Source organism: Varanus komodoensis, unplaced genomic scaffold (genome assembly GCF_004798865.1).
Source record: "Varanus komodoensis strain SLA01 unplaced genomic scaffold, ASM479886v1 scaffold23, whole genome shotgun sequence".
Classification (NCBI taxonomy): Eukaryota; Metazoa; Chordata; class Lepidosauria; order Squamata; family Varanidae; genus Varanus; species Varanus komodoensis.
Window position 1 is genome coordinate 13,878,434 of NW_025335627.1, and position 20,073 is coordinate 13,898,506.

Genomic DNA, 20,073 nt, shown 5'->3' on the forward strand with positions numbered 1-20,073 from the left:
GTGGCTCAAACGGCTTTGCTATCAGAAAATGTAAGACAACAGACAGCCTGCACAGTGGTACAGGAGGCCACACTGGAAGTGTAGTATTTCTGACTAATTGGAGACATTGATGAAACAAAGGATAAGAGAAAATAGAAAAACCTTGCAACATGAGATGATGCACAGGGATCAGTAGATAAATTTGAAAGGATGAGGACGAGCAGGAACTGATGTGTTTAGTGGACTGGGCACCAAACAGGGACAAACTGTTCCATGCTGCAAGTCTTCCACTTCCTATCATAAGACAGCCTGCCTACTAGTTTCCATGCCATCTTCAGAAAAGTGTTGGCCATCAGTCGATCCAGGAGACAGATTCTCCAGAACATCAGCCATACAGTCAGCATATCAGGATGTCATATTTTGAGTTGATCCCAAGAAATGATGTCCAGTTTCAATGGTGCATATTGGAAGTTCTGACTGGAGATCACAGTCACTGGTTCTGATTGGAGATAACAGTTGCCTCAGCCACTCAAGAGAGTCCCTCCTGTGCCATCCAGCTTCATCTTCATTGATAGAATACTGTTCCAACCCCCAAAAAAGAAAACCCAGGGAATTTGAACCTGCTCCAGCTCAAGTGCAGAACTTGGGGCAGACAGCATTTGAACCAAAAAGATCAGCTGCTGGTATGCCACACTTCAAAAAAATATAATTTAAGATTGCAGGGTGTAGCTGCACAAAGAGCCTACAGAAAACAACTAACATTGTCTTCCAAGAAACAGTCCACTGTGCAACATGGTCAAAGAAATACTCCTTAAAATGCACAAGTCCAGTTTCCATATCACCAGGAATGTAAGAGGGAGCAATTTCATCCAACCGTGTTTGTTCAGGTTGTCTGTAGTAATTTGTAATAATTTGGACATGACTGCAAAAGATTATGGCTTTGAATGACTAAGCAGCTTTCTCACAGCCAACAACTCAAGCTAATTTATATGATGGAAAGGCTCGGTTTGGCCCCATAACCCCCTGGTATGATCAAAGAGTCAAAGAAACCAATGCTGAAGGGGACTCATAAGGAGTCTGGCAAAATGTGATCACTGTAGCTATGACTGCCATAAGTCCTAATAAGTGCTGAATTAGAAAGTGATAACTGTGGCCTTGATATGAATCTCAGAGGCTAGTTTGGCCAGAGCTATTACACTTTCATGGAGAAGGTAGGCCTTCCCTGTAATTTAGTCAGGCTGCATCTCAATATACTGGATTGTCTATGAGGAGAGAAGAAACAGAGACCCAGCAGGGAGCAGGTAAGTGCAACTGAGTGAATCAGCAGCCAGTCATTTAAATACAGGCAAACTTGAATGTATTGCAAACAGAGGGGAGTACATACCACTGCAAATGTTTAGTGAATACTGTGGAGACCATCACCAAACTGAACAGGAGAATTGTAAACTGAGAAGAAATATCACCAAAAATAAAGCAAAAGAGTGCCAATAACAATCTCTCTATTGCAAAATGGAAATGCATATCCTTCAAATCCATCAAGCAAAGCAATCTCCCTTGAGCAATACTGAAAGAGTTGCTGTTAATGCAGTTGTGTGCAATTTGTGCCATGAAAGAATTGAAATTGCTGAAGTTCAGGATGGTCAGTCTCCCCCAATCTATTTTGGCACCATGAAGTATTGGAGCATAAACCATCCTGCACTGAGTAAGTTGCCATGTGCAATACCACTTCTTTTGCAAGAAGGGGGTCTACTTTGGAATCTGACACAGGTGAAGAAGTGTGGTACAAAGGGCCCCTAATGGGGAAAGGATGTTGAAGTTGATTCTGTGATTCCTCCAGTTAATGACAAAGGCACAGTAATCAAATGTTGATTTATTTATTTAAGCATTTATATCCTGCTTTTTTCACCTTTTCAGGGAAACTCATGGTAGCTTACATAATCCTTCCCCTCCTCTGAATCTTAGCCTCACAACAGCAACCCTGTGAAGTAGACGAGGCTGAGAGTCTGACTCTCAAAGTCACCCAGTGAGCTCCATGGATAAGTGGGGACTAGATCTCAGATTGCCTTAGTCCCAGTCCTGCTTTCGGCCACTGTATCACACTATTCTGACTTCCAGACAGAACAGATAGATGGCAGATGAGAGGCAAAGGAGGGCAATGCTGCCAAGAGGGCAGACTGTCTCATCAGGCTGGTCCGCTAGCAGGGTCACCCAAGGCGGAATGGTCCAAGCAGAGACATAAGACCAAGGTGGAATGGTCAAAGCAGAGACATAAGACCAGGATGCATCCACCCTCTTCAGGAGTAATGACCACACCAGAAGAAGAAAATGGATAGCTCTAATGGTGATGCAGGCAGCGAAACTCCTGAAGAGCAGCAATGGTAGTTGAAGGCAACACTGGTGAAGCATCTTTCATAGACAACAGCAGTGGTGCTCAAGCTAACTCTGGTTAGTACTGTGCAAAAGAATGAAATGGTAAAATTATAAATTTTCTTGCCTTGAAAACCCTCTGCTGAAAGAATCCAAAATGAAACAAGAGATAGTGCCAAAAATGAAACTTCCTGGTTGGAAGGTATCAAATGAGCTACCAAGGAAGTTCAAAGGACAAGTATGAATAGCACTGTTGTTAATGACACCACTAGAACAAAGATGGAAGGAAGTCAAGTAGCTGACATGCACAGAGGTAAAAGGAAAGTCCAACACTATACCACACATGCAATTGGGACGTGGAACATGAGAAGTATGAATCAAGACAAACTGGAAATCATGAATCAGGAAAGAGAATGCCTAAACAATGCAATGCTTGGTGTAAGCAAACTAAAGTGAACTAGAATGAGACATGTTCAATCAGACAAACATGAAGTGTTTTACTCTGGAAATGAAAAACTTAGAAGAAATGGAGTTGCTCTAATACTGAAGCAAGATGTAGAAAAGTCAGTAAGAGGTTATAATGCAAAATCTGACAATAACAGCAATAATAATTAGCGGAAAATCTATCTACATAACAATCATTCATAACTATGCTCCAACACATTCTGAAGAAGGAAAAAAGACCTTTTGTGTAGGTGTTCAAGAAGAAACTGATAACATCCCAAAGCAAGACAAGCTGTTAATCGTAGGTGACTGGAATGCAAAAGTAGGGAACAAAGCAGAATCAAATGGGCTGGGAAAATCTGGTAAGAAACAAAGGAGGAGAATGATTCATAGAATTCTATAAAGCCAATCAGCTGCTTATCACAAACACATACTTCAAACAACAAACTGGACAGCTATATACATGGTTATTACCAGCTGGTCAATACAGAACTCAATGAGACTATGTATTTGGAAGCAAAGGATGGAGAAACTGCATTCTCATTGCCAAAACAAGAACCAGATTGCAATAGAGGCCACAGACTCTTAAAATAAAACATCAAAGTCAAGCTAAAAAAGATCACTTACAGAAACATAGTTTACTGAACTCAATTGACTATGAGCCACAAGAACTGTGAACTCAAACCAGAGGCAGTATAGAAGAATTTAAGTAGACAATTCCTGAGGCAAAAGCAAAGAAAAAAGCCTAGATGGGTGACAAAAACACTCACAGTTGCTAAGGACAGATAAGAAGCAAATGACAACTGAAACAGGGTCAGAATTCTGAATGCAGCTTTTTAGCAACTTTCACAAAGAGACAAGAAGAACTATTACAATGACCAGTGCAAAGAAATAGAAGAGAACAAGTAAAGAGAGCCACCTTCCAGAAGATCCAAGAAATCAAAGGGAAAATCAAACCTAGATTAGGAATGCTAAAAGAAAAATGGAGGAGACACACTATCTGTTCAGAAGAAAATGAAGAGAAGGTGGTAAGAATATACAGAAGAGCTATACAGAAGAGATGAAAGGATGACAGACTCCTTCGAAAAAGAATTCTATGAGAAAGAGCCTGCAATATTAAAAGCAAAATGAAAATGGTTCTGAAAACACTTGGAAGGGGCAGAGCAAAGCAAAGGTAGATAAGATGCCAATAGAATTACTCCAAGCTGCAGAAGTCCAAATCCTATCTAAAATATGTCAACAAATATGGAAAACAAAACTATGGCTCACAAACTGTAAAAGTTTGATATGCATTTCAATCACCAAGAAAGGAGATGCAAAGGAGTGCAGCAACCATAGGACCATTGTGCTGACACAAGCAAAGTGATGCTCAAAGTGTTGCAAGAAAGAATATCACCCTATATGGAGTGCAAACTACTTCACGTTCGAGCAGGATTCCAAAAGGAAAAGGCAGTTGAGATAATATTGCATTTCTACATTGGCTACTGGAGTACACCAAAGGATTTCAGAAGATCAGTCTATGCTTTACAGACTATAGCAAAGCCTTTGATTGTGTGGATCACAAGAACTTATACATCATCCTGAAAGAAATGGGGGTTCCTCAGCACTTGATCATCCTGATGCATGACCTGAATTGAGCACAAGAAGAATATGGAGAAACAGAATGGTTTTCTATAGGCCAGTGATAGAAAACCTATGGCACACGTGCCACAGCAGGTACGCAGAGCCCTCTCTGCTGGCATGTGAGCCAAGTTGCCCCAGCATTGCCCCAGCAGCCATGCACATATTTGGAAAGAGTAATAGCGCCAGGCGACCATGTCACTCATTAGCCGCAACTCACCACAAGAGTCAGCGTCAAACAGGTGGCCAGAGGCAGGCGCAACTGCCACGGTGGGTGCACCAGGGAGGGAGCTGGTGAGCAGCAAGCAGGTGTGCCAAGTGCTGGCGGCGGCGCCCTCCTCCTGCCTCCTCCTCCCAGCCTGCAGCATGTGAGCGGCCACCCAAGTCACCCTCCTAGCGCAGTGGCAGGACCCTGCCAACTCACTAGCCGCAGGTGCTGGAACAAGGAGGAGAGAGAGGGCACCTGGACTGATATGGCGCTTCCTGGGGAAGGAGAAGAAACATCTGTAATTTCTGTAAATACCAGCTTTTCTGGTATCTGTAAATAACATGCTACTGGCGGAAAGCAGCAATGAACTGAGATGACTCCTGATCAAAATGAAAGAAGAAAGGCAAAAGCAGGACTGCAGTGGAATATTTTTTAAAAAATAATGCCTACACAAGAACTTTAATATTAACAATGAAGACACCAAAAATTCACATACTTTGGCTCAGTCATCAATTCAAAGGGAGACTACAGCCAAGAGATTTGAAGAAGGCTGAGACTTGGAATGGCAGCAATGAAGGAACTAGAAAAAATCATCAAGTATAAGGATGTCTCACTGGAAATCAGAGCCACAATCATCCATACTACTGCACTCCCAATCACCATGTATGGATTTGAAAGCTAGACAATGAAGAAGGCTGAGTAAAAGAAAATTGATGCATTCTAAACACAGTGCTGGAGGAGGTCTTTGTGAATATTCTGGACTCACAGAAAGACAAAATGGTGGGTCCTCAATCAAATCAAACCACAGCTTTCCCTAGAAGCAAAAATGACAAAACTGGGGCTGTTATACTTTGGACATACTTTCGATCCATCCGAAGGACCACTTTTTCCTTATGGAAGCTCAAATAAGGAGGATCTACTCGGAACGCACAAAGTTCACTAGCCCTTCGGGCCGAAGTAATGGCTACGAGGAAGGCAGTCTTCCAAGACAAGAGTTGTAAGTCAATAGTCGCCAGAGGTTCGAATGGGGCTCTGGTGAGAGCTTGAAGTACAATGGAGAGACTCCACGTAGGCATAACAGGACAAACTGTCGGGTAAAGATTCTGCAGTCCTTTGATGAATCTTCTAAGAATTGGTTGTGAGAAGACCGACGAACCTTGGATCGCTCCACAGTAATGAGAGATCGCAGCTGTGTAAACCTTTATAGATGAAGGTTTAAGTCCTGAGCGACACAACTCTAAAAGGAACTGCAAGATGTTTTCGACAGATGCCGACTGAGCAGCAAACGAGTTGGACTCTGCAATAGAGGAGAATCGACGCCACTTCACTGCGTAGGATCTGCGCATCGGTGGTCTTAACGCATATTCGAGAATGCGTTGCATATCTGGATCGAGAGAATTCGATCCCGAGGCAAAGTCCATCAGTTCCAAGCAAATGAATGGTGTCTCGGTTTCATAACTGGAAAGTCGAGGTGAATGGGTCGCCGTCGATACAGAGTCGGTAGCATGGATCATATGATCCGCCAAGCTGTGAGGCTCAATGAAGTTAGATCCGGATGACAAACAGCTCCTCCCTGTTGCGTTATTAGGTGAGGCATGGATGGTAGGTGGAGAAAGTTGTTGTCGGACAGATGGAAGAGGGTGGAGAGCCACGCTTGACAGGGCCACCAGGGTGTGATCAGGATACCCGTGGCATTGTCGTGGATGATCTTCAATATGACCTTCGTAATCAGAGGAATCAGAGGGAAAGTGTAAAAGCGGATGCTGGACCACGGGACCATGAGGGCGTCCTCCATTGATCCCAGTCCGATGCCCACCCTGGAGCAGAACGCTTCACGTACCCTGTTCTCGTGGGTAGCGAATGAGTCCATGTCTGGATGTCCCCAATGTCGAAAAAGTTGATTGCAAACTTGTCGATCTAACTCCCACTCGTGAGTCGTCGACATGTACCTGCTCAGAACGTCTGTTTCCTCGTTGTTGGTACCAGCTAGGTGAACCGCCAGAAGGGTAATGTCTCTCGGGATGCATCAATCCCAAATCTTCATCGACAGCAGAGCTAGAGGTGCAGATTTCGTCCCGCCCTGCTTGTTCACATTAGCCGCCCCGAGGTTTCGGCAAGGGGCGGCATAGAAATGTTATAATAATAATAATAATAATAACACAGCGACCATGTTGTCCAACACGACCTGCACCACGTGCCGCTGTACAGTGTCCTCGAAGGATCAAAGAGCTTTGAAAATCGCCAGAAGCTTGAGATAGTTGATGTGCCTGGCTGATTCCCGTCAATCTCAAGTGCCTTGCATCCGTAGTCCTGCACAAACGGCACCCCAACCAATCAAAGATGCATCGGTATACAAAGTCAAAGTGGGGTGAGGTGGTCGGAACAGAACACCTACATTCAAATTGTCTGGAACTGTCCACCATTCTAGTGTGTGTAGGACAGACAGCAAAAGTCGAATAGTCTTGGTAGGTGAATCCCATTGCAGATGAAACATCTTGTTGAAGTGCAGCTGCAGTGTTCGTACTCAAAGTCTGGAATGAGGAACGATGGACACCGACACGGCCATGTGACCCAGAAGCTTTTGGATCGAGAGAGCTGGAACAGTCCTGTCTCGTCGAATTCGATGGATCCATGAGAAAAGGCTGTCTTGACGAGCCGGAGGAAGAAATGCTCTCACTAGAGCAGAGTTGAGACGCGCTCCAATAAAGTTGATCACCTGCGAGGGGACAAGGGACGATTTTTCACGATTAATACACAGTCCCAGATCGTCCAGCAAGGAACAAGTTGTGTCCACAGCTGATAGAAGACCTTCCCGGGTCTGGGAAACTAGTAATCAATCGTCCAAGTAAGGGTATACTTGAATACCCTGAAGCTGGAGGTATGCGCAAACTGGGGCCATGCATTTTGTGAAGACCCGTGGAGCGGTGGCTGAGCCAAATGGAAGGACATTAAATTCAAATATGTCGGAACCGATGGCGAAACATAGGAGACGCCTATGGCTGAGATGAATTGAAATATGAAAGTAAGCCTCTCTTAAATCCAGGGAGACGAACCAATCCTCTCTCCTCAGCAATGGAAGGATATTCTGAAGGGTGGTCATCCGAAACTTCTTAGGTTTGATAAACCTATTAATGTCCCCTAGGTCTAGGATTGGATGGAGACCACCATCCCATTTAGGAACAGTAAAATATCTTGAACAGAATCCGTGAAGTCCCTCAGAGCAGGAAGTCTGTCAGATCGCTCCTTTACTAAGTAGTTGGATAACTTCGTCCACTAGCACTGGTGAGCGTGGTGTAGATCGGATCGGATCCGATTAAGGAACAACGTCGAATTCTATTCTGTATCCAAGCTGGATAATGGATAAAACTCACCTATCAGATGTGATGGACTCTCAAATGGGGAGTCGGCTTTGCAGTCAGTCCCCAAACGGGAGAGGGGAAGGTGGGAGCAGGAGGAGAGGAGAGGTTAGTGAAACCCATCAGCATTGGTGTTTGTCGGAATCATAACAACAACGACCCTGTTGGAATCACTGCTGCGGGGTTTGCTTTCGACGCTGCTGACATTGCTGGAAGTGTTGCCTCCCTGGAAATTGGGAATATTGCTGGGGCCAATACGAAGGACAGGACCACGACCACTTATGTCTCTGCTGGGCAGGGAGTTCCATACGACGCACTGTCATCCTTGACTCATGGATAGACTTGAGTTTGTGGTCCATCCTGGAGTGGAAAAGGCTGGAACCATCAAATGGCATTTCCTCGATTCGACACTTCATCTCATCGGGGAAATTGCAACTCCGCAGCCATGCAGGCCGGCAGAGGGAGATGGCACCGACCAGAGCGTGGAATCGGAGTCCACATGATGTCTTGCCATTGACAGCTGCTGTGTCGAGACTATATGGCCTCCTTGATGAAGACCCTTGCTAGGTCCCTTTGCTGGTCTGGTATCGAAGCGATGACATTCTCAAGCTTTTGCATGAGGAAATACTGATACCGGGCCAGCGTTGCCTCATAGTTAGATATGCAGAGCCCAAGTCCAGAGGTCACACAGACTCGAAAAGCCAGCATATCTATCTTCCGCCCTTCTTTATCCCAGGGGGCAGTGTGGCCCCGCGACTCTCTTCCCTGAGAGGACTCGACAACCACCGAGTTCAGCTTCAAGTGGTGCAGGAGAAATGGTATATCCTGCTCTCGAACCTGGTACATTGCCTCGTACCTCCTCGATGTCGGTTGCGGTTGGGTGGGCAGATCCCAAGGCTGCACCATAGCCTGGCGTAGGGTGGTAATCAATAGTAGGATAATAGATGCTGATTGCTCGCCTCTCACAATGTCATAGAACTTGTCCGTGCTGGGATCAATTCGATGTTGCGCTTCGATCTCCAGCGAACGGACAGGCCTAGCCATCAGCTCCCCGAAGGTGACATGGGGTTCCTCAGGCGATCCCGGACCCTGAGTGGTGATGGCTATGTCAGGGGAAGTCGAATCCACTTCGGAGTCATCTGAATCGTACCCATACTGCATTGGGCTGCTAGAGGATGATTCCTCTGGAGAGGCGAGATGCCCTGACCTCGATGGCCTGGAGGTAGATGGGTCTTCTCTCGGTACCAGACAGCAAGCCGATGGGTAATAGGCAAATGATGAATATTCATCCCAACCTCTGCGGTAACTGGTATAGCGGGGTTGGTCCCATTCCTCCAAGGGCTGTTCCAGTAAATGATGTCGGTGCCTGTGCTGGGATGCGACTGGTGCCAGTTGCGGCATCGGTGTCAGAGAGCGTGCCATAGGTGGTGAATCATGAATCTCACCATCCGAGATTGATTCGTGAAGCGGCACATCAGGTCGCTCGGGCGATGAATGCTCTGAGCGAATGACACTTCTAGGGGACCCTGGAGGCGTCACCTGCATAGCAATTTGCAGGGACAGGCCCGTCAGCATCGGTACCATCGCAGCCGTCAGGATCGATGGTGCCGACGATCCCGAATCACGGTGCCAACCCAGATCCGGCTTCTTACGCTTATGAGCCATCTTATCCGACTTCTCCTTCCTCGGCTTCTTATGGTCGGAGGATTTATCGGAGCCTCTATGCTTCCTTTTCTCCTTTTTCTTGTGGGGAGAAGGAGGAGGTTTCTGGGTCTCGACAACCAGGGCCCCATCAGCTGATGGGCGCTGAGGAGGTGCAGCCGAAGCAGTCTTAGCAGCCAGTTGGTCAGACTGCATGGTCCCAAAGCATTTTTTGCAGGCGATTTTCACGATTCTTCCTCACCTGCTTCGTGAAGGCCTGACAATGGCCACACTTATCCGTCCTGTGTCCCTTGCCAAGGCAAAGGAGGCACAGATCATGTGGGTTGGCTGGCGACATCTTTGACCCACATTGGGAACATTTACGAAAGGCCGTACTCTGTGCCATCGGAAAGGAAAAAGAAGAAGATAGTAAAGAGGATAAGATAATATTTTTGGTTTTGTTTTTTTTTTAACAGGAGAGTAGGAAGAACTTGAACGGGAAGAGTAACTTGGAAACTGAATAAACACTAACTAGTAGCAAGAAGATTAACGGTAAGAGTAATACGATATGATACGAACAAGAGAGAGAAAAGGCTGGAGGCACAGCGAACAGCAGTCGCAAAAGACTGAGAAAATGGTGGACACTCCGCTCTATTTATAGCTTTGTGAGGGAGGGGAGCGGAGTTTGCCGCCAAAACCGTTAGCTTTGCAATCTTTCCGGCCTTAGGCACTGTGCAGGCGCAGCACCCATATGTGTGATGCACAGAGGCCACAACAAAGAACTACAGGTGTGCTCCTGGTCCTGCAGGCACTTGCAGGATGAACCATGCTGCCTTTCACAAACACAACCCCAGCAGGAGGTGTGTCATTCTTGAAGATCCTGACAGAAGCATACTACTTCACATATTTATGAACTATACAAAGCACTTATTTAAATACTTTTAAGGGGGCTTTTAGGGAAAAATTCTCTTAAGTTAACTTTACTTGTGAGCATTTACACAGCTCTGACACACAGTTTTTCCTGGAAATTTCTTACAGAAAAGCATAAATTAGATTACATTTACAAAAGTATAAATGCCTTGGCTTTGTACAAGAAAAACTTGGAAAAGACCTATTTCTAGAAAGTATAGCAAACAATTGGATCCTGTTGCTAAGCATACACATCTTTATTTTTGTCATCTGGAAGTATGGAAAAAAAAACTTGAAAATGGAAAACACAGATGTTATGCAAACCAGTATTTTATTTAAACAAAGATTTATCCAATATTAGGAACAATTCGCTATCAAGTTAAACTTTATCGCATTTCTTTAATGCTGTACATTTTCTTACACACACACACACAGTTCCTCAATTTGCATCCCAGATAGCTTTTGCATTGGGCTTAACTGCTCTTGTCAAGGCAGAATACATACCACATGCCTCAAAATACAATGATCTTCCACCATGACCTTACAAATGCCTACATTTGCTTTCCCAGAACCCTCTCAAATACCTTCCCTAAGATATTTGTGACTTAATAGTAATTGTCAAATGCCATCGAGTCCAGAGTGGGATTTTTCCCCCAGGAGTGGCTGCATTACTGTCTCCTTAAAGAGAGCAGAAACTACCTCTATGTGCAGATATCTATTTATGTACCACTACCTAGACTCATGTAGTCATACCTGCTTGGCTAGCTTTTATTAGCCAGAAGGGGCAAGGATCTGTGGTTGTCCATATTCCCACAAGCTCTTTATCCATATCATCAGACCTCAGCACATGAACGTGTTCACACAAAATCAAGCAGTGAGACTTCTCTACTGGAGCTCCACTAACAACAGCATCAACAGAGATAAGTGATCTTGTCCTCAAAGTGTGACACAAAGAAGTCACAGTGGATCTTTGAGGGGACCCAATCCCCATTTGTAGGGAAACAGCACCCAGACCACTCAAAGGAGTTCTGCCGGATGACTGCTTGTGGACACAATGGAGGGAGCAAAGTAAACCTGCTCTGCTGCCTGCACTGCTGTGCAATAGGCACTATCATGGTCATCTTCACTTCGAGTCTTACATTGTCTGTTCTCTAGCATGGTTAGTCTGTTTCACTGATTGCTGCTCCTCAGTATATCAAGGAACAGAGTGGATTCTAATCTCACAGCTTGGAGCAAGGGTAAGTGCTCCATTTCTTGTGCTTGGCCAATGACAAACTGAGGTGGCTCTACGGTCATCATAGAGACCATGAAGTCACACTCAGCATGGAAAATAAAGTCACTCAGAACCTCAAAGGCTTCTGGGTGGGGATGCTACTGGGCACCAGTATGGGCTGTATACTGAATACCAGGGTGACCAAACAGATGCTGTTGAGCTGCATACAGCTCTTTGAGTTTATGTGCAGATTACTGCCACCACTGCTGCCCATGGCTGCCTACATGCCACTCACTGCCCCCCCCACCACCACCACCTGTGGGCACCTTCTCAAACATCTGCCATTTTCTGTATGTGGATTTTTCATTAAGCAAGTCTGGCCACTCCTGCCATAATACCATCAGCATCCACAATCTGTCTCTAGGGTCCAACACTAGGTGCAAGATGAAGTGCCCTTCTGATGAGAGATATGGAAGTTCTGCAAACTACTACAACTTCCCAATTCACTTGGCTCTTCAGCGTATTTCAGTGCTGTACCAAGTACACAGGTAGGCAGAGCAGTATCAGCCCCACCCAGGTAAGCCTACCCAAGCCCTAGTAATATATGCCAGATCAGCTTCACATCCATAGCTAAATCACGAATGGGTGTTATCTTAGTGTAGAACGACCTGGTGTTAAACACCACCACAAGACAGAAGAGTTTAATGGAATGTTAGAAACAGGTAGAAGAGAACGAGAGGGGTGGGTGGCGGATCTATATATCTCATTCTTATCTTATCATTATTGTAAGCTGTCCTGAGATCTTGTATAATAGGACGACATACAAAAGCTTTTAATAAATAATAAATAAATAAATAAATAAATAATGTCAGCTCTTCTTAAGAAAACAATGCAAGTTTGTTGTACTTGTAATTACTAACCTTTTAATGTCATTAATGAGTCTGTTCTTTTCCTGAACCACTCGCTTATGATGCATTCGATGGAAGTCACGCTCTTTCTGCATTTTTAATACTGCTTCCTTAGCCTTGCTGCATAAAAGAACAACGAAAGTATGGATTTGTTTCTGCTGTGGCTGAAGTCATAAAAATAATAAAAGTGTTTGAGGAAATAAAGACATCTAGCATTAGTTCACATCCTACCATAGGTAACAGTGTGAACTTAAAACCAGAGGAGGATACATTTTCCCTTCAATCTTTGATTTCATGTCTTTGATGAGAAGGCAGGTATATCAGGTTCTGCATTTGTGAACCACCAAGAACAAAATGTAAGTGTAAAAGAATATACATACCAGTAATACTTACAGAACTCAAAAGTTAGAAGGGGCAACCATCACTCACTTCACCCCACTTCCATCTTCTCATATTTTCTTGGACCATTTGTCCCATAAAGCCCTCTCCTTAGGAGGCAAAGCCTGGAAAAGCTAAGCTATTATCATGCAGCTGCTTATCCCAGCCTAGCCTGTTCCCAAGAACATCTCCTTCCCCGTGGGCTGAGATGCATTTTCAGGAGACCTTTCTGAAACTTTTGTTGGCCAAAGCCATAGAGATTATTAAACTGAAACCAAGGCACAACACACAGTTCATTCAACTCTACAGGGATTTCCTCTGCTATGTGTGTTTCTGACTTTGAGGAGAAGAACTGGGAGTTACCTAGGAATTCTGGATATTACCAGTACTGGATACAGTAAAATCATAGAGGATGGTACCTTTACCTATGGGAGTTCAGGTTTTCAAAAAAGTCCATACAGGCTCTTATTGCATTCAACTAAGAGTTTCCAGTTAATTGTCAGGCCTTCTTTAGTTTAAAACATACTTTATAAATGTATCCACACTTCAACACATTAGCTGTATTCATTCAACATTACAACCCTGTGTTGTTACCATGGTTTGTGGGTTATTACCATGATCTATCCAACTGATGATCAAGTGATTTCTGTATTATCATACTTTCCATTCTCCCCACTCAGTCTTTCTACTGTTGGCATATATCCCAAGGTGCACTGCTCCCTGCCTATGAACAATAGGGGCTGGATGACTAGAGTGGCCCCTGCACCTGCTGCTCTTTCCACCAGATTCTACGAAAGCTACATTCACAGACCATGGAAACTATGTTCCTGTGTTCAGACAACATGACAAGTCATGGTGGTACTGAGAAACCACAGAAGAAACTTTTTTTCTTGACTTCTAAAACTTGAACTTGCCATGGTAAATTACTGTAACTGGGTTTGGACAACACAACAGACCAGCCATGGTACCCTAACATGTAGTGTTGTCTGAACCCAGCCATTGCCTTTAAAAGCAACCACTTTCATTTATCTTGTATTATACCGTGGTACCTTGGTTCACAAACTTAATCCATTCCACGACTCTAATTGCGACCCAAATTGGTCATGACCCAAGTCAAATCTCCCCATAAGGTTTAATGTAAATAAGGTTAATCTGTTCTGTAACCATTTTTAATCACAAAAATTTGAAACAAAGTTACAAAGAACAACAAAGTAACAAAGAACAACAGAGATCACAGTCATCTCCCCCCACCCCCGAGCATGACTGCAATCGCACTGGATGCAGAGTTCAGGACCTGAGGGAAAATTTTTCTGAAATTTCTGTTCACGACCTGATTTGGTTGTGAACTGAGGCATTCATGAGCCGAGGTACCACTGTACATGTAACAATATATGGTTTGAATCCTAAGTTTCTTAACTCAAGGAACTTCATGAAAATGAATTTTTCCATATCATCTCCCCATTACAGCCCCTTGTGCCTTCACAAACTGTACAAAAGAGAGGCGCTTGAGAAGTTGGAAGTATCTTCAGGTGGAAAGATGAGATGGCAATTGTTTTTTCCATGAATTGCCTTTAGTTGAGCATGTTAGGGCACCAACCAATGGGGCTGCTTCTAATGCTCCAAAATGGAGAACCACAGGCATTCAGGGGAGGGCAGGAGGACCTGGACGGCAAGGATTATTGCCATGCTTCCCTTACCATCCAAATGGTGTTGAACCCCTGCTTTTGAAGAAGGTTTGAGGATTCTCATATCCTGAAAAGAGCCTCATTCCTCCTTCCCCTTTCCCTGGAGCACCACATTCCCAGCTCCAGTGTGAAAGCACCACACTGGCTCAATGGTGAAGAGAGGGTGCTCTCAATTTGGAGCCCCAGCTAAATCCTTAAAGCACTTTTCAAAGATATGAGCTGAGGCTCCAAAATTTCCTGTGTCTACACACCATTTAGCAGCTATGCAATTGTGCCCTTCATAACTAAGTTCCTGTTAATTGCTTTCATTAGAGTTCTGCCAGAGATTAGATGTTTGGAATTTTTTTCTGAATTGAAAGGAAGTACAAAGAAGTAGACCAAAATGTTGCCCAGCTTTGTTAGCAAAACCATGCAAGTTGTTTACATATACAATGGAGTAGAAGACTGGGCAAAGGTCAACCATTCCAAAAAAGTGTTTTTCAACCATTTCCTCGATGAGTTTTATAATTTCATTACATTATATGCACCATGATCTTTGAATCTGAAATAAGAGTTGACATCACAGAGGCTTTCTGGGAAGGATTTCTATGCATGACAGGCTGAAGCAACCCACTAACTTAAGCAGGTTCTGAAATGTTTTCCTCTATACACAGTTCTGGTACAGTGCATGAAACTGGGATATTGTATGGGCAAACTTAACTTCTTTAGTCATAGTTCTTCTCTTTCTATTCCTGTTCATGCAGGGTTTCTAGAATGCATGCTGAAACTAAATAGGTTTATCTAACATATTTGTTGTACAGTTATTTTTGCTTTTCCCTTGCAACTTGCTGAATTGAAGTTGGTAGTTCATATTTTGAATGATAGCATATCTGTTAACCTTGCTTAATGCATTTCTGTTTAGAAGTGGCACTAGAATATTACAAGGAGGGGCAACTGATTAACATCTGCAAAATCAATGTCCACAAGGAAAAGCATTCCCCAAAAATATTTGTGCCCTGAGGAACATCAGCTCACAAAACTACTATTGCCTAGCACACTTTCCCCATAAATGTGTATGGCTGAGACCTGGGACGTTCATTTTCTACCAGAAATCAACAGAAAGACAGATGCAGCAAAAACTTTCCAGGAATAAATGCCTCTCTAAGGATAGTTTGCTGCTGCCTCTCTCCAGCAGAGTGAATTTTCTCTCTCATATAAAGCATATTAATTATTCAATATTTTGTATTTTTTACACTTCATGCACTCTTAAAAGCAAATGAATACTGTCAAGCTTCATGTTTCTTTTTAACAAATGGAAGAAGTGATCCTACAGCCCCTCACATCTGAGGGGTGACACAATTTTTCACATTCCCAGTTCCACTGCTGGAGCCATGGTGCTGGGAATCAAAGTGTAAAAGTTCCTTCTCCCCCCTTTCCCCTGCCTTGCAGCTGACACAGAAAGAACTGTACTGCCTGCTTTTTTGAAGTGAGGAAAGCGCCCATGGAGAGGGATGCAAGGCATCAAGAAAGGCCAAGATATAAGGTGCCCTGCGGCAACTCCAGGCTTCTTCATACCCCCTTCAAGAAAGTAGCTGTAAGAGCAAAAAACCCATCTAGCAAAAATGTAGGATAGAAGGGAAGAGAAGGTAAATATTGCCTCTAATGCTTCTATTGCTCCACACTGGATGCCCATAAGTCTCCGAGTTCAGGGACTTATAGGCATCTTGAGATGCTTGTGCCCTTACAGATCTAATACGGTCGTTTTGCTTTTAGATCCTGGCGAATACAGTTCTTTTAAGCTATTGGAAGGAAGCCTTGCTGCCGCATCCTGCACTAGTCACAACTGCTGGATCAACCCCAAATGCACCTCCACGTTACCATCCTTCAATCCAGAGGTTACCATTGCCAGTACCAATGTCTACACTATTGTGACTAAGCTATCACAGACCAGGAACCTCCATAGTTGGTATATCAGCCATAGCTGGTAAATGTAGTCTGAGCCATCTGAGCCTTAGGTGACAAAGATGCATCTAAGAGTATACCCAAACTACATAGCTGTTCCTTCAGGGAAAGTTTAACTCCTTCCAAAACTGGCAGTTGATCTGTTGTTTCTCAGACCTGCAACCCAGCCACAATGCTTCTGTCTTGCCAGGATTTAAGTTCAGTTTATTGACTGTCCTCCAGCCCACCTTAGTATCCAAGCTTGTACAGACATACCTGAAATGTTATGGGGAAACAGCATAAACTTTAAACCAGACTGAAGAGTTTCCCTGGGCAACCCAAGTAAGACAGTAGCTCACAAATAATAACAGATCACATAAAATTTCACTATACAAAAATTAAAACAGTGTAAGCAACTAAAAATAATTACAATAAAATATTAGACATATTAAAAAGAGAGCTGACATAAATGACCTCCTCCCATCATCTGGCATTAAATACCATTCAATGCCTGTAAATGCACCTGACACTCTTAACTTGGTGCCAAAAATAACAACAGTGCTGGCACTAGGTGGGTCTCAGGGAGAAGCAGAATTGGAGGAAGTGGAGGAAACTGTGAAATGTGTGTGTGTGTGTGTGTTCATTTCCCAGAGTATCATGAGGAGGGATGTGTTCTGAGATCCTAGAGAGGGCCCTCAGGAGCATGTACATTGCTGGCCCTTCACATCACACTATTCTATAGAGAAACAAGTGTCTCAACATAATTATTAGCAATATCTGCAGGAAGCCACCCACCCACCCAGAGCATTCAGGAACCTATTTGGAGCCCATATGAAGGCTGACCATCTTTATCCCCCCACCCCACCCCCCAAGAACAGAAGGAAATAGCAGTTGCAAGTCCAAACTTAATCAGGAAGTAGTCTGACCACAATGAGAGTTACATTACATACATACCATAATATGTATCCCCAGTCACTGAGTTCACAAACATCATTTCAAAAAGCAGTGCCTTATTTCCCCATTAACTTCAGCAGCACAGTATTTCTTTTCAGTACACATTACATGGCCACCTCAGTGGAGATTAAAGTATTGTTTTCTTAGTTCTTTTGCCAAGAAAATTAACTGATATTGCTTGTATACTTGTTTGAATCAAGGAAGGCATGCTACCCAAGAAAAACATGCTATCCAAGAGAACAAATGTTTTGCCATTAATATTACTTTTTATTTATTTATAAAATTAATTAGCAGAAAACCATATGAATCAGAAGGTCTGAATACCTTTCAGAAGGCTGAATAGAGTTTTGCTTTCCTGATAGATTCTGTTTCTAGCTACCATCCCCAGCTGAATATACAGTAGACTCCTGCTCTAACTGAATACTGGAATCTCATTCTGCTCTTTGTTTCCTTGAACCCATTAGATATCTTCTGTCAATGGACACATTGTGATTAGTTTGGAGTAATACCATGGTAAGACCCCTGACCTGCCCCAACTCTGATCTGTCAACTAGCTCCTAGCAAGGTTCGTATGTTTCATGAATTATGTGGGTATAATTTAGTCCAACATATGCACCCTGATAACTTCAATTAACTGCTTACAGTCCTTACAATTAGAATTGTCGATATGTTTTGTAAATAAGTCTGAGAGTTAAACACTTGCTTAGTTCTCCCCTTGAAATTAGCAGGACTTAATTTGGCAGGATCTAGCCCCAGGTGAAAAACAGAAGACCCATTAACAACAGCATTAACATACTTGGCTGCAAATTTATAGTTCTCCATCTCCTTCCTTAAACGTTTGTTTTCCCTCTCCAACTGTTGATTGCAGGTGTATGCATCTGGAACAAATCCAACATCTTTAGGTTCAAGCATACCTCTCTGCATCAGTTCATACCTGAAATTAAATGAATAAAGTTGGTTTGTTTCTTCTCCTGCTGCCCCACTCCCTTTACTTCTCCATGACACAAGATTGGAGCCCTCTACCCATTATGCATGGTGAAGTCTCTCTATTTGCCTACTATGAAATGCAAGTTTCTAAGAGCTGAGCAGGGTTATCAAGAACAGGACTTTTGGAGGAAAACAGATTTACTTTAAGTCAGAGACAAAATGATGGCACAGAACAATAAGCTAAATGGGAATGCCAGGCATAGCAAGCTTCCCACGAATCAAAGCAATGTATTTCTTACACAAGAAGTTATTAAAATGTAGAAAGTGCTGCCAGAGTGGAAAGACTGATAATGCCATCATGGCATAAATAAAATGCACAGCATCAAATATTCCTATCAAGTGAGAGGGTACAGAAGAACAGGCCATGGTGAGCCCAGTAGCGTTGGGTGTATTATGAGTTATTCCACAATCCACACTGTGTAGCTTATTCTCAGAGTGGCTTAGTCTGTCTTGCTTAGGTGGCCCTTTTTTTCCTTGCTCAAAAGAGTGGATGAGAAATAAAACCATGTGAATGGGTATTTCCAGGGATTGTGCACTAGTGTAGGTCACTGTACTCCACAGATAGGCCACTGTATCTTCAACACATGGCTATCAAAGCACAACACTTTGCAGGAAATATTTTTAAAGATATGAATTAGGGTTTACTCCTGGGAGGAGGGACCTCCAGCTCACAGGGAAGATCAGGCTACTGGGGTTCTCTATCCAACCTAGCAGCAAGGGGCGGCATAGAAATGTTCTAATGATGATGATGATGATGCCCTGGCCCTCTTTCATAGAGAAAAAAGCTCTTATATCTGACCTAAAATCAGTTCTAATATATTGCCTATTTTCTAAAAACTGACACAAAAGAATCAGTTTCCAGTTTCCTATTGCAGACTTTAACATAGATGTTGAAAATTTCACTATTCCCACAAGCCTTTTATCAAGCTAGAGTTCTTAAAGTCTATCATGGTATGGAGCAATTTGTACTACTGTGTAAATTATCACCTTTCCAAAGTTCAAAATTTGCAAAATATTTCTGTTAATAGCTACAAATCTTTTCTTAACTTGGAGAAATGCCAATGTTCTGACCATTACTTTTGTGGCCCAGATCCAGCACTGAAGTGGGCCTTATATTTTTAGAACCAGAATCTGATCCAGGGTGGTCTGATCAAGGATATGGGCCTATTCAGCCTGTGGAATGTCAGAATTTGTGTGAGCTTATCTCTGCTTATATTCCAAGAAGAAAACAGGTGTGAGCTAAGTTACTCTCTCCAGATGATAGCTCTGGCCCTTACAGGGATGGGAGCTGCCAGCCTTTCTTTAAGAATCTTGCAGGAGAGGGACTGATTTTTGGAGGTGTCATACAGGTTTGAGTATCACTCATGAAGGGCAAAAGCCCTGGTTAAGGAGACCTTGTCAATGGTCTACAATCCCTTAAAGGAAGGCTGTTGCAACCTTTGCTTTTAAGTTGATGCCCAGGCTGGAAGTATTTACAAGGAACTTTCTCAATTTTACCAACCAA

General features: G+C 43.4%; 1 protein-coding gene across 2 annotated transcripts in view; it reads right to left on the minus strand.

The window, feature by feature from the left end:
* SPAG16 (sperm associated antigen 16) overlaps positions 1-20,073 on the minus strand; it is a 584,427-nt gene that overhangs the window by 554,090 nt on the left and 10,264 nt on the right. For both annotated transcript variants that reach the window (XM_044432017.1, XM_044432016.1), the window contains exons 4-5: positions 18,379-18,516; positions 12,658-12,765 (exon numbers count right to left, since the gene is read on the minus strand). In XM_044432017.1, the coding sequence (XP_044287952.1) occupies positions 12,658-12,765; positions 18,379-18,516 (246 nt within the window). The remainder of the gene's footprint in view (positions 1-12,657; positions 12,766-18,378; positions 18,517-20,073) is intronic.